At 53.4% G+C, this 15,915-nt stretch overlaps 1 protein-coding gene across 1 annotated transcript in view; it reads right to left on the minus strand.

Moving 5' to 3' along the window:
* The window catches only part of LOC144723746 (kinesin-like protein KIF16B), a 90,416-nt gene that overhangs the window by 40,207 nt on the left and 34,294 nt on the right, over window positions 1-15,915 (minus strand). Inside the window, exon 4 of the mRNA XM_078602678.1 lies at window positions 660-776. Within this exon, the coding sequence (XP_078458804.1) occupies window positions 660-776 (117 nt within the window). The remainder of the gene's footprint in view (window positions 1-659; window positions 777-15,915) is intronic.

Raw genomic sequence — 15,915 nt, forward strand, 5'->3', positions numbered from 1 at the left:
GACGGAGCGATTGAATCAACTCGTGCGCGGGTGCCGGGCGCAATTGCCGCGTCGCAGAAGTGTACCACGGGCGAGGGCTCGGTGAGTCCTTCGTCCAGCAGTGGATGGATCACGTCACGGCCGAGGCTACGAAATCGCAACGGAGGTCAGGGTCACGGAAATCGTGGATTTGAATCAAGTCTGCCGGAGAAATCTTGGAACTGGCTTAGGAAACGCATTAAATGTGGGCGCTTTCTTTACTTCCTTTCAAACATTCCGTAGGTCATGATGTGGGACGGTGTGAGTGCCACGGGGATGGTGGGGGGTGAGGGGGGGATGAGGCTGGGAGGGGCCTAGGGCTGTCCCTACACACACCGGGCACCCTTAATATGTTTGAGGAGGCGAGTTGAAAGGCAATTCGAGTTGCCGAGGTAATTAAGCAATCCAGCTATCAAACAGCGATGTGTCTGTCTCGCGAAATCTGCGCACGATACAAATCATTCCATTGTTACGAGATTATTATTATTATTGTTTTTTCCACACACCTCGGCCGAAAAACCTCGCCAAATAATGACCATGCCAAAATCGCAGCCTTGGCTATGCTTGTTGATCACGATCATGATGATAATTATTTCGTGTGAATGAATATAATGGAGGAATGAATGAAGGGATGACCTCACCGGTGTTCCCATCATGGTGTAGGTCTTCCCGGAACCCGTCTGCCCGTAGGCAAAGAGGCTGGCGTTGTAGCCGGTCACGGCGGCCTCCACCACGGGTAGGCCCAGCTCCTGGAACATCTGCCCCGCACACCGAACACGCAGACAAAGATCCCTCAGGTGGACGTTAACACAATGTTGGTGGCAAGTGCAGGCCGCAATGTCACACACGAGGGGCGTCGGTGGCCAACACTCCACCACGGGCAGGCCCAGCTCATGGAACATCCTGGCCACCTTTGCCTCCCCAAGTGCTGACGTTCGCACACCGCACCAGGTACCCATTTAAGGGCTGAGTCGACCATTTAAGGTTGAGTTGACCAGACACACACACACGCGCATGCACTTTAAGCCTTGTAGCCGCAGGGCCAAGTGTTGCTAGCAACGGTGGAGTGATCCAATCGCCTCCACGAGGATTTTGGCGAATCGTCACAGTTCAGCGTTGCAATTAGATTCAAGAATCGATCATTCTCTGAAACATCTTGCTGCTGACGTGCGTCCATCTCTGTACTTGAACCAGCTGGAGCCTCCCGCAAACCACGCGGCTTGTGCGAGGCCACCCCCAATCCAAACCCCTCCTCCCCCCTCCCCCCGCCGCCCACTGTGAAAACAGACGCCGCTACTCCTCCGTGCAGCAGCGTCGAGGCGCTTGTGGAGCCTCTTCCTCCCCATCCTCACCTCTCCTGACCCTTTGCTTCCGTTATCCCATTCATTTTCCATCCTTTGCCTCTCATTTCACAATCGTTCTTTTCCCTCTTCCCTTTCCCATTTTCTCCCCGTCCCGTGGTGGTGGTGCCACGAGTACAACGTTGCAAGTTACGTACATCAGACGTGCACACGTACGGCCCGCTGTGCCAGATCACTGCTGGATGAGCGCCTGCCCACGCCGTATTGATGGTGGAGGTTATTCTATCATACTTCCCTGGTCAGTGCCGGTTGGTGAAGGCAGGGAGTATAGATATGTTGAACTTATTTCGCACCATACGGAGCCAACCGTGCTAATCGGAGGTGCGGGTGGAAGGACAGCAAACTAAACACAAAAAGCGGTTCTTCAGAAATTCGTTTTTCAATCTGGATATTCCAGAAGGCCGCAGAAGCGCATCTGAAAGCGTGCGATGCCGTGACCGTCTTTGTTCGATGGCTAGCAGGCAAAGTGGAAGTGGCAAAGTAGAATTCAGCCCATAACTCTTACATGTATTTGGGATGAAAGGTGACCAGGAGATGGTAATACAGCAATGGATTATTGAATCTATCCGTGCAGATCACACAATATATCCACTCGTATTTGGTGAAGGAGGTGGAGCGCCATGGCCAGGAATCGAACTTGTATTCGCTGGGCTCAGAGCACAGCACGCTAACCACTATACCACTGCTCCACCCACACTGAAACATGCACTGGAGCTATGCACTTTTAAATCCAGATTGAAAAGCTCGTTTCTTTAGGACTGCTTTTTAATGTTTAGTTTGTTGTCCTTCCCCTGCACCTCAGATAAGCATGGTTGGCTACGTACGGCGCGAAAGAAGTTCAACATACATACACTATACTATACACTACACTACTATATACTACACTATATACTACACCACTATACGAAATTGAAAACTCATTTCTTTATAACTGCTTTTATGTGTTTAGTTTGTTGTCCTTCCCCCCCCCCCCCCGCACCCCCGGTTAGCATGGCTGGCTACGTACGGCGCGAAAGAAGTTCAACATGTACATACGTACATACAAAGATGTGTGGGTTTTCTCCGGGTATTGGACAAACATTCCTAATGCCGGACCCTTTAGCTTATTCCTTCAGTACGGCCAATGAAGAGCAACTACGAGAGACAGAGTTGGCAGCGATTGCGCTATTCAATTTGCTCTGTCTGAGAGTTTTGAAAGGCAGATGTGCCAACCCACCCACCTGCTCACCACCCTCACACGTGTATATTTGGGGCAGTGCAAGGTTATGCGGTCCGTGGTTTGGAGTTCATAGCCCCGGGTCGCACACAGGAAGAGAGTCTTCGATTTACTCACAGAGCGCGTTGAGACTCGCTGATGATTTCCATGGTAAAGGGAATCAGTAATTTGTTTTAAATGCCCTTCACCAGGAATCAAACGTGGTGCTGTGGCTTGCAGGTTATGCCTTGTATTTACAATCGACATGAGAGCATTTATTCGTGCGACGAACTAAACGTCTGGACAGATGGATTGGCGTTCACGTACACACACAGCGAGGAGCTCCAGAGCCGCTATAAAGGTGAACGCTCGGAGGATTATATCGCTATCCTTCCTCCTTTTGTTAGATTCCTCACCGCCACCACCACCATTACCACCTCCTCCTCGTGTGGTCCACCATACAAAGTGCGTCAGCTATTGATGAAGGTGGCTCAACAGGCTCGGCTGGCCGGTGTCTCATTCCTCCAGCCCCAGCGCTTATACGAGCAAGAAACACAAAGGCGGCGAGGACGCACGGACGGACGGACAGACGCACACACGGATGGATGGACGAAACGTACGGCCGAACGGACAGACAGACGGACGGACGAACGGTCAAACGGATGGACGGACACACGGACGGACAGACGGACGAACGGACACACGGATGGACGAACGGACACACGGATGGACGGACGAAATGTACGGCCGAACGGACGGACAAACAGACAGACGAACGGACAAACGGATGGACGGATACACGGACGGACAGACGGACGGACAGACAGACGGACAGACAAACGGACAGACGGACGGACAGAACGAACAGACGGCCGGACGCACATCCCAGAGGAAAAAATCTCCCTCCTAATCCGACATTCCAACGGATCCGGTTTTTCAAGAGCTCATAGCTGAGGTGGAATCCTGCTCCTAAAATGTCATCCTAACAAAAGAGAGGGGGAGAGAGAGACAGAGAGAGAGAATAGCCCGACAGCCATACCTTAAATGCCATTCGCCGCAGAGGGCGTGCAGTCGTTGTGAGGAATCGAGTTAAAGCGCAGGTTCCATAGCAGGTGGCTGTTTTGAAACAAATTGTCTGGCCGTTAATTTTAACAGCCTCTAATTTATGAGATCCCACATTCAATTGTGAAGCCCACAATCCTGGAATACAGGAACACCTCTTCGTCGTATGGCTAATGTTGATGTACAGAAACAACTATCCCTTTATCCACAAGAGAGGGTTTTTTGGGTTAGATCGCGTAAACATAGAAATGTGTCGTTAAACCCGCCATCACCTGACACAGCCAATTGGTAAGGTTTGTCACGTAAATAAAACATGCCGATTCGTTACTAGTACAGCATAGTGGTGTGTTGGACAGTAAACCCACATTTACAATTCGAGTACATGTTGTGGGTTTACTCTCCAACACACCGGTGTGCTGTACTAGTATCCAATTGGCATGTTTTATTTACATGACAAACCTTACTAATCAGCTGTGTCGGGTGGTGGCGGGTTTCACGACACATTTATATTTTCACGATCTAACCCAAAAAAAACTCTATTATAGAGAATATCGGTCGCGAAAGCCCCACTACTACTACTACGACGTGTTAAACTAACTCTAGTTATACACCGAGGTGGTTAAGCCAGAGTTTATTTGCCACGACGATGCCTCCTTCGTGCTTGTGAATCGGGCACCGAGTCGTTCCACGTCTCGCGGTGTGTTCTGGGTGACGCCACAGAGTTCCTAACTTTCCATTCACGCATCAAGCGTCCGCATCTACCACGGTTTGCGGCAGAAGAACACCGAATGGCATTTAATCGAATAAAATGAGGTATATTCTTGGTTCTTTCGGTAAAGTCACGTAGAAGGGAAATAATAAAATAATAAAAATAAAACATATCTTATTATTTCCCTTCTACGTGACTTAACCGAAAGAACCAAGAATATGAATCCATGCAGTCACGAAAGCTTTAAATCTGTAATGCGGGCGTAAGCGACCTTCCGGATGTGACGTCACGGGGGGTGGAGTCATGTGACGTGGGGGGAAGGTTCGGGGCTTTAAGCGGGTAAACCGGAAGGGGAAGGCAGTCGGGGTGTGAGCGGAAAAGAGTGAGGCCACGCGGGCAAGTGTGGAGAGGGGGGGCGCCGACGGCCATCGGGAGCCAACCCCGAAGATAAGAGGAAGCTGCGGAGTGGTGTGCAGCTGCAGAGGAGACAGCCAGGAGGGCTGCGTGTTAGAGGCAGCGGTGTGGCTGCCAGGAGGAGCTGCGGAGAGAGAGAGAGAGAGGGCTGCTTGTTAGAGGCAGCGGAGTGGCTGCCAGGAGGAGCTGCGGAGAGAGAGAGAGAGCAAGAAGCTGTGAGAGCTGCGGAGGGAGAAGAGCAGCAGCGAGTACAGCCAAGGGGGGCTGTGTGGGAGAAACAGCAGCGGAGCTGCTGTTGTGGATCGGGCCGACATTGGAGTCAGCACCGTGGAGAAGCTACAGAGTAAAGACAGCCGTGTGGGTGTACAGCACGAACCGAATAATAAAGGACACTGAGCCAGACATCGTGGTCCAGTCGTTTATTACACTGGTGTCGGAAGTGCAACGGCATGTCGAAACAAGTGAGGAAGAAAGTTAATCCGGCGCCTGCATCGGCTTCTTCGTCCGACGACGACGAACTCCCTCCAACCACGGATCCTGTTGGGGTGGTGGAGGAGAGCCCGGCTGAGGCGACCACGGGAACGGGAGTGGAGGATGTTGGCGCGGTGGCGGGTCCGTCGACATCATCAGACGCGGATCAACGATGGCAAGCGATGGCGGTACAACTGGAGGCACTTAAGGACGTCCTGGCGCATCTATGCCATCTCGTCGCGCCAGGGACGATGGAAGACGCAGGTGGTGCTCTGCGGGCCGCCACGTTGCCTGTCCTGCCGCCGCCATTGCCCACGCGGCAAGAGGCCGCCATTTTGCGCGCTCCGTGGCGCCAAACCGCCATCTTGGCCACGCCGCGGGCCGACGCCATTTTGAATTTGCCATCACAGCCACCACCATTGGAAGACGGCGGGAAGAGGAGTCGGAGTCGCCACCTTACAACGGTTAAAGAATTTTCCGTCGGTGGGGACTGGAGCGCGTTCGCCTGCCGCTTCTTGGCGGCGGTACGCACAGCAAGATGGACCGATGCGGAGGCTTTGGAGGTGTTGCCGACTCTCCTGGACGACGAATCTGTCCGATTCTTCCGTTCCATAACGACCGATAAGAAGGCAACTTTAGGTGGTGTTTTTCAAGAAATGGCCGATGCTTATGAGCCACCAGATGATGCGCATCGGCGATTCGCTCAACGACAACGAGCACCAGAGGAGTCGCCCGTGGCGTTCAGGGGTGCGGTGCTGGAGCTGGCCATGGCAGCTTATCCTGAGACGCCACAGGATCTGCTCGAGCCTCTCATATTAGGGAAAATGTTGGAGCTGTCTCGGGATCTAGGGATCCCCATGCCTGTGTGTGGGCATGAGAAGCTAACTTCCCGGACGGCTGCTAAGTGTCTCGATGCGCAATTCAACCTCCGTCGCTGGAAACAAGTGACGGCGTGGACGGGGGGGCCCGTCAAAGAAGGGGATGCGCTGGGGTGGAACCCTGCGCAGGCCGTCTATGTTCCGGATGACCGGGGCCCTCAACAACTGACGGCCGCCTCCGCTCCATGGACGGGACGCGGCGGGCCGAGACCGCGCGCGGTGCTACCAGAACGGGGCCGTCAGGAGGCGAGGCCTGCGCTTCGGCGCAACGAGGCCGAATGTTTCCGCTGCGGGCGTAGGGGCCACTACGCCAGAGACTGCTGGGCCCGCTTCCCGGCTCCGCCGCAGCAGGAGGCCTCGGCACCGGTCAAGTCGGCTAAAGATCCTCCGAAACAGGCATGTCGGCACGCACCAGACACTCGGCAAGGCTTTCCACCTCACCCACCACCTGTGTTGCGCGATCCTATTGTTGTTGTTAAAGAAAGGCCATCGACGGGGCCTTGTCATTCAGTTACGCAGTGGCGCAAATTGGCACGGAGAGTTGTCGCGGCCGCTACGGGTTCGTCCACTGTACCGGGGTCCATACAAGGTGTGGACGTGCGCATTTTGGTCGACTCGGGGGCGTCTGCGACTATTATATCGGATGTCATTTTCCATCTGTTGGGCATTCCGTCGGGGGCTGTGCGTCCGGTTTATGGGTCGTGCGTCGCTGCGAACGGGGGTAGCATGGGCATCGTGGGTCAGGTGGATGCTAAGATATCTATTGGGGATGTGTCGGCCTCGGGTGTTGTGTTGATATCGAGATCTTTGGCGGTTCCTTGTTTGTTAGGCACCGATTTTTTGGCTAAGATGCCCATTTTGATCAAAATCAATGAGAATTGTATTGAACTGCCGGGGGGCCGTCAAATCTCGTTTCTGCCGTCGCCCTGGGGGCGACCTGCTTCGGCCGTACAAGTGCAGGCGCTGTCCGTCGCATCTGTGGACATTCCACCTGGTACACAGATGCTTATACCCTTGCGGTATCGGAAGCCCCTGCCTGATCGGCTAGGAGCAGTAGGGGTCTTGTTGTCACCGTCCGCCACGATAACAACCGGGTTGGCGTTAGTGGGGGCACAGACCATCGTCCGGCCGGATCAATTACCGGTTTTACAGGTGCTTAATGCGGGGGGAGAAAACGTCCGTGTCCCGGCCGGTACGGTTGTGGCACATGCCACTACGGCGTTTGCGACCCATGATTGTCCACATAGCCGGGGAGTTGTTGCTGGGGTTTCCGAGCCAAGGAGTTCGGATGATCGTTGGGTTGCTCAATTATGTGACGAAAATTCTTCCCTGTCCATGGAGCAACGTGGTGCGCTGCGTAAATTGTTGTTGACATATTCCGATGTGTTCAGCTCCGATGATTTGGATTTGGGCCGCACTTCCTTGCTTTACCATCACATTGAGACGGGCGATGCTGCCCCTATTCGATTAAATTCGCATCGGATGAGTCCTGCGGAGCGAGAACACGTACGGGGGGCAGTGGAAGACATGTTGGCTGCGGACATTATATCGCCATCTAACAGCCCATGGGGCGCTCCAGTCGTCTTGGTTAAGAAGAAGGATGGCAAATTGCGATTTTGTGTTGATTTCCGCAAATTGAATAAGATATCGGTGGCAGATGCGTACCCCCTGCCGCGTATGGATGACTCCCTCGACGCATTGTCGGGGGCTAAGTTCTTTTCCACACTGGACCTCTCTTCGGGATTTTGGCAGCTTCCCCTTGACGAGTCCTCACGGGAGAAAACCGCATTCCGTACGCCGCAGGGGTTATTTCAATTCAACTGTCTCCCGATGGGATTGAATGCGGCCCCTGCTACATTTCAAAGATTGATGGAGCTCGTTTTGACGGGGTTGCAGTGGGAGACATGTCTTATATATTTGGACGATATCATTGTCTTCAGCCGCACATTCGATGAACATTTGACGCGGCTGGAGACAGTGTTCACGAGGATGCGTTCTGCCAAATTGAAATTCAAACCAAAGAAATGTCACCTACTGCAACGGTCCGTCCGCTATTTGGGGCACATTGTGAGCGCTGAGGGAGTGTCCACGGATCCGGAAAAGACGGCGTGCGTCCGGGATTGGCCGACTCCGGCCACCGTGGGGGATGTTCGGCGGTTTTTGGGATTTGCCTCGTATTACCGAAGATTCGTGCCGGGTTTTGCGACGATTGCGAGGCCTTTGCATCTCCTTACGGGTAAAGGACGGAAGTTTGTTTGGGGACAGCCGGAGGAGGCGGCCTTTCGGAGTCTGCGTGATCTATTGGCCACGGCCCCAACATTGGATTATCCCGATTTCGATCACCCATTCATTCTTGATACGGACGCGAGTGACACAGGTATTGGGGCGGTGTTATCACAGTCTAAAGGGGGTGTAGAGCGTGTCGTGGCGTATGGTAGCCGAGTCTTGTCTCCTGCGGAAACCCGCTACTGTGTCACTCGCAGAGAACTATTGGCGGTTGTTTTTTTCCTACGGCAATTTCGACCATACCTCTACGGTCGTTCTTTTATTGTGCGTACGGATCATGCGGCCTTGCAATATGCCCTTAAAATTGACCAGCCGTCCGGACAGTTGGCACGTTGGTTGGACACGCTACAGGAATTTTCCTTCCAAATTCAACATCGGAAGGGTGTGCGCCATGCGAACGCTGACGCACTTTCCAGATTACCGCGGCGCGCCCCTTGTAAATGTGAGTCGGGGACGCATAGGTGTTCGCCGATTCCAAACCCCCCTCAGCCGCTCACGTTGGCCGTCGAGAAGTCGGACACTCCGATGGAACCGGGACCGGCTGACGGGGTTTTGAATCTGCCGCGGTCTGTCTGGATCCGGGAACAGATGATGGATGAGTCATTGGTGTCCTTGCGGAAGCGGTCTGCTAAGGACAATGGGAGTCCGAGTACGGCTGTGGGGCCGCAAACCGCTCTCCGAGATGGTCTGCTTATGTGGCGGGAGGGGTTCCAGGAACGTTGGCGCCTGGTGGTACCAACGTCCTTGCGGTTCGAGTTGATTAGAACCCTCCATTGTGACACTCTCTTACATTTAGGGGTGCAGAAGACCTTGTTGACGTTGCAACGTCATTATTTTTGGCACGGCATGGCGACAGATGTCGTAGGGCACGTGCGCGCGTGCCCTGCGTGTGCACAACGTAAGCCGCCGAAACATCCTTACGTGCCGCCTCTCCAGTCGATTCAGGTGTCTCGAGTCAATGAATTGGTGGCACTGGACATATTGGGACCTTTTCCACCATCGGCGAGGGGTAATAAATATTTGCTGGTAGGGGTTGAGTACCTCTCCCGTTGGCCGATGGCCTGGCCGTTGCCTGATCAGTCGGCCGCGGCCATTACCGACGCCTTTTTGTTTGGGTATATTATGGATAAGGGGGCGCCTGAGAGACTCCTCACGGACCAGGGCAGGAATTTCTCTTCTAAATTATTGGCGGAAGTGTGCGCGGGCCTTGGGACTAAGAAAGTACGGACATCCCCATACCATCCGCAGACGGATGGTATGGTTGAACGGCTGAACAGGACATTGTCTGCCATGCTTTGCCATACCGTGAGTGAACAACAATCAGATTGGGATCTGCACATCCCCGGGGTGCTTTCGGCGTACAGGATGACGCCTCATGCGGCTACGGGATATTCGCCGTTTTACCTTATGTATGGTCGGGAAAACGTGCCGCCGGTGGATGTGCAATTGGGAACTGGGGTGAAGGGACCTCGGAAACCACTTCCTGAATACATTCAGGACACGGTTCGCCGAGTCACGGAGGCGCGGGAGAATGCCCGCGTGGCTACGGCCAAAGCCCAGGCCCGGAACGAGCGATATGCGCGACGGTCTGAGGGGGAGTGCCCTTGGAAGGTTGGGGACCTAGCCTGGCTTCATTGTCCACAGGTACGTCCGGGGACCTCGCCGAAATTGCACAAACCCTGGCATGGTCCCGTACGCCTCATTGCGGTTCCCAACCCACAGACAGCACGCGTCCAGATTGGGTCTCGTCGCTGGGTTGTGCATACGTCGCGCTTGAAACCATATGTTGCTCCCTTACATGATGCGTCATCCCCCAATGTTGCCTTGCCGGGGTCTGTTGCTGCTGACTCTCCCCTGCCTGCGTCCATTGATTTTGCTAGAGCGCCTGTCGTACCTGTTCCAGACAGGCCGGCCGTGACATTGCGGGGGACGAGGGGCCCTGCTCGGAGGACGCCTGCCAGGTCTGCGGGACCTTCGAGCCCTGCAGCCCTTCTGACCCAGCTGCGGGCACGGTCACAGGACAAGCCCAAGACTAACTCTTTAGAGACACGGGACGGCGGTGGACTTCCAGCTGCGACAGGGGGATTACCCCCTGTCGTTCCTCGACTTTCATCGCGTTCCCGTTCTGCGAGTGGGCCGCCGACCGTCCGGGACGGGCCGGCGACCCGCACACGTTCCAAATCGCTTACGTTTCGTTGAGTGTTGTTGTCTTGTTATTTTCTTCTTACAGTTGTATTTATTGCATGCTTTTTGTACGCTCGTTGATGTTAATTGCGTTGTTGTTGTTGTTCTTGCTGTTACATTGTATGCTTAGTGTCCTTTAGGGGGGGAAGCTCGGTTCGCCGCATTACGATTTGTTATTGGTCAGCCGAGGTCGGCTGGGATTTTTCTACGGGGGAGGGTGGTGTAATGCGGGCGTAAGCGACCTTCCGGATGTGACGTCACGGGGGGTGGAGTCATGTGACGTGGGGGGAAGGTTCGGGGCTTTAAGCGGGTAAACCGGAAGGGGAAGGCAGTCGGGGTGTGAGCGGAAAAGAGTGAGGCCACGCGGGCAAGTGTGGAGAGGGGGGGCGCCGACGGCCATCGGGAGCCAACCCCGAAGATAAGAGGAAGCTGCGGAGTGGTGTGCAGCTGCAGAGGAGACAGCCAGGAGGGCTGCGTGTTAGAGGCAGCGGTGTGGCTGCCAGGAGGAGCTGCGGAGAGAGAGAGAGAGAGGGCTGCTTGTTAGAGGCAGCGGAGTGGCTGCCAGGAGGAGCTGCGGAGAGAGAGAGAGAGCAAGAAGCTGTGAGAGCTGCGGAGGGAGAAGAGCAGCAGCGAGTACAGCCAAGGGGGGCTGTGTGGGAGAAACAGCAGCGGAGCTGCTGTTGTGGATCGGGCCGACATTGGAGTCAGCACCGTGGAGAAGCTACAGAGTAAAGACAGCCGTGTGGGTGTACAGCACGAACCGAATAATAAAGGACACTGAGCCAGACATCGTGGTCCAGTCGTTTATTACAAATCGAATAAAATGAGCTATGTTTTTTTTTTTCCACCACCGGGAGTTAAAACAAAAAAACCAGAAAAGCATGTCACTAACTTTGTATTTTCTTAGTCCACTGCTGGATGAAGGCATTGCCATGGAGGGTTATCTGACCATACTTCACCACACTGGGTGTGGATTTGTGAATGGGTGGCTCGGGACCAGTTCGGATATCCCCCGCCACTCGCTGACGACCCGGGAATCGAACTCGGCTCGTCAAGGTTCACGAGTGGCGAGACGCTAACCACTGCGCCACCGCTCCACCCAGATGCATTCAAGTGCCACACCAATCTTTCTCTTTGCCGGCCCCGACTCGGTGATTTAAAATCACGATGGGACCTCTGCCCCGTGACAAATTCACACAACAAAAGGGACGAATTTGTCGATAACGTTTTCCTGCCACATTCCTCGATATCCGCTCGCAGGAGTCGCGAGCACACACACGCGCACGCCCGCACACACACGCGTGCGGGCGCATTAAGGGGAACCTATTGAGCCCGAAATTGTTCTCAAATGGAACGCGCTGTGGTTTTATAGCACGACATGCGCACACAAAGGTATGAGGATGCTGCTAAGTAAGTTCAATGAAGCGAATAGGGAGCGGGGGGGGGAGCCTGATATTCAAAACCGGCGGTAGTTAACTCAGGACAGCAAGGGCTTCGGCGAGTGAATTTAAACATCTTGGCAATCAAAAAATGGGCACAAATTTAACATTTACTGGTGGACAATAATAAAGATTACATGTGGCAATTTCACAAGCTTGTTTCGTACATTTTTATTAACATCTAAAAACGTCAACACATTCGTGAATACCGCTGTAGTCTGTGCCCCTTCAACGGAGGAGGAATAGCAAAACGACACGAACTCTCTTTCCCTCTCTGCTGAAGCCCTCTCGTCATTGGCATCGAGCTCCCGAGCCGTATTGCTGCTGCCACATGCAAGAACAGAACCGCATTATAATCCAACTGGGAAGGTTCGTAGCTACACTACTTGCTTACGTACGTCTAAGTATGTGGGGGGAGTGGTGGCGCTGTGGACAAGGGTTTTTTGCTCGAGTTTTTTGTAAGTTGGGTTTGTGCACCACTGCCAAAGGCTGCACCACCAAATAGTTTTCACTTGATCTAAATCTAGTTACGGCAAAATCAAGAGCGTAAGATAGACTCGTGGCGGTACTGCAGCGGTTGGCGCGATGTGCTGTGAACCCGGTGACCCGAGTTCAATTTCCAGCGAGCGACGATCGATATCCGAATCAGTCTTGGGCACCCCAATCCCCACCCACCGCCTTCCCAACTCGCCATGGCCCGAGTGGTGAAGTATGGTCATAAAACCCCCCATCACCCGAACGTGACGTGGGGAAGCCTTCATCCGGCAGTGGATTCACCGAGAGCTGTACATTTTTTTTTTACGATTTCAATATTTGATGTCTTTTACAGTGATCATGAAAACTTTTCTAACTTAAACAAAAATATCGCAAACAAAACCGATTCAAACTCAACACGCTGCGCGTTACTCGATTGTGCCCTTCACGCGATAGCCCCGGGGATCATCTCATATTCACTTTTCCTAAACGGTTTTATCTTTCTTCTGCAAATATTTGTTTTCTATTTACGCGTGCGTATAGATGTGTTTGTGTTCCCGTGCGTTGCCGCGCCCGCGTTATTCCTTTCAACAAATTGACGTCAATCCCTGAATATCAGGGGACGGGGGGCGGGGAGGGGGGGTCGCCTCGACAACTCCGGGCTATGCGCCCACAACGACCGGGACCCAAACAAAAACACAAACGAGGGGCTGGGATTCTGCGGCGGGGTCTGGGGGTGCGCGTCGGTGGCTAATTTACGGGCGAACGCGGTGGGCGGGGAGCGTGGCCCAAGGCGAAGGTTTTTGTGGCGGCGGATAGCGGGAGATCGATTCGCGGTTGCGCTGACCCCGCCGTGGCCAAACCCTCCCCTCCCCCATCTTGCGCCGCAAATCTGCCGCTCGTGAATCGCCGCTCACAATCGCCGCCGTGACATTTAGTGGCGCCGCTGACATCGGTAGCGGCCATTTCGAAAAAGTCCGCCGCACCCCCCCACCGCACCCCGCCGCCCGTGCCTTGTGGACTGCCAAGGGGTTCGCGGGCCACGCCGAAAGTAAACTAAAGAGTAGATGTCTGGAGAGGTAAATACAATTTAGATAAAACAATTAAGGAAATTGCAAACGTTTAGGGAGGTTTTTTTTGTTCTGTTTCCCCTGTCGAGGGTTGTCGCCGCTTGAGCGCGCGCGTGCGCTCACGATCGTGGTGGCCCTGGGGTTTGCGGTTTACAGGATGAGGTTCATGGAACGTTGCCGATTTCTACCCGGAGAGACTTCCAACGTTGGAGGCAAGCAATCGGGGGGGTGGGAAAGCGAGCTGCTCGATTCAATTCCTGAAGAAGCTCCCAGCACTTGGGAGCGAAACGTCGAACATCGTGCTGAACACCGCATGGCGGGCACTGCCCCGACAACACGCCGGAGAACTGCACGGCGCATCCGCTAGATCCCACACGGCGGCAACACAGCCGCGACGAGGTCATCGCGTATCGCATGACAAACGCCACAAGTCCCACGGGGGTCGTGGAACACTGTGCAGCCAGGCAGGCACAGTGCCTGCAAGTCGGACAGCTTCCTCCAGCCACGGTCGTGACGGCCATGCGCGACTTGCCGCAACGACGGGGCCGTGCGGTTTGTGGAAGGTGCCGTGCGGCAACTGCTCCGTGAAGGCCCCGCGGGGTTTTCGCGGAGGGTTCTTGCCCGTGGCAGCAGGCAACGTCGCAGTGCGGCTCACACAACCCGCTCCCCACCGCCTCTCCACACCAAGGGCCGGGGACCCGTCACTGCCGGGCGTCGTTTTTCCGTGGCAGCCCCCGGCCATGCTCCTGCTGCTGCTGCACATTTGCAGCAGCAGCGTTCAATCCACACCGCGCGCTTTTAGATGCGCTTCTGTGGCCGTCTGGAACGTTCTTCTTCCTTCCGATATTAGGAAGCCACTGGAGCGATCCACTTTCAAATCTCGATTGAAAACTCATTTCTTCAGAACTGCTTCTTGTGTTTAGTTTGTTTGTCCTGTCCGCCGCACCTCCAATTAGCCACGGTTGGCTATGTACGGTGCGAAAGAAGTTCAGCGTACATCTCTTTCGCCCTAAGCTTTCGAGTGACACTGAGCTTGGCTCCTGGGTAAATTATGTCTGTGAAATATTTTTGTGCTTTATTATTATTAGTGTAACAGGCTTTCCTCTGCGGATGAGACTCAGAAAGTCTAAACCGATTCAGAGTTTGGCAGCTTAAAATAACGCGGTTAGGAAAACTTTGGTCCATAATAATCATAACTTAAGGATGCAGGCCTCCCTACACCTTTAAGGCATGGGGGAGTTTTGATCATACTTCACCACACTGGTGAGTGCAGTTTGACAAGGGATGAGGTCAGAAACGGTTCAGACGCCACTCGCCATTGATGTCAGCTATCGAACTTAGGTCACCGGGTTTATAGTGTAATGCTCTAACAACCACATCACCACTCCAAGCCACTTATTCATTTATTGCTCGTTAAAACACCCTTCACAAGTGCATGTAAAGAGCTATCTGCCATTGTTATGACCCCTCCTATCCATAACATTAAGCTACCTTAAATTTCAATGTAAAGCTTTCGTGACTGCAGGGATTCATATTCATGGTTCTTTCGGTAAAGTCACGTAGAAGGGAAATAATAAATTTAATCATCAGGTGTCAAAACCACACCTGATGACGATTGATTGTTTTATTTTTATTATTTTATTATTTCCCTTCTACATGACTTTACCGAAAGAACCAAGAATATTAAGCTACCTTGTAGAAATTATTTATAAGAACACACCTTGCTGATGAGACGTAGTAAACCGAAACCAGTCCACCGTTGTCTTTCTTAATCCTTTCCCAGTCTGATGACGGACGTGTACGTCAACGGTTTTTCTTCAGATTCCGTTCCGCTAAACTAAATTAACTTTATCCGTACGTCTTCACGTCGGAAGAAGTACCGAGGCTCACAAGAGGCCACGCGCAGGAGGCCGTGTGGCTCAGTCTGTCGCCAGCTATCGTAGAGTGCGGTCGTGTCGCTACAGTTCTCTGCTGTGAGTACAACGTCTTTAAAAACAAGAGCAGTACGCCTCTTTAAATAAAATTAACCCCAAGCGCTTGTGCGTACCGATATTCAGTGGTAAACGGGACATCCACCCTGTAGCTTGCGGACCTCTCAGAACGGGAAAGGGTTAATAAACAAGTCAATGGCAAAACATTATCCTTTAAGGTGACCGTAACCTCATGGAATAAATGTCATTTGGTTTCCACGCACGTGCGGCCTACACAAGGACCTCCTTATGAATGAGCTGCGTGCAGCTCAACCGAGAGAACCTGGCCTATGAAACAAATCATAAAAATTTGCCAAAAAAATCAACGCCAACCCACGCCGTAGGAATGGCTGACATTCAGAAGACAATCCGGCTCTGTGTAGG

This window comes from Lampetra planeri, chromosome 18 (assembly GCF_965212315.1).
Source record: "Lampetra planeri chromosome 18, kcLamPlan1.2.h2, whole genome shotgun sequence".
NCBI classification, from domain to species: domain Eukaryota; kingdom Metazoa; phylum Chordata; class Hyperoartia; order Petromyzontiformes; family Petromyzontidae; genus Lampetra; species Lampetra planeri.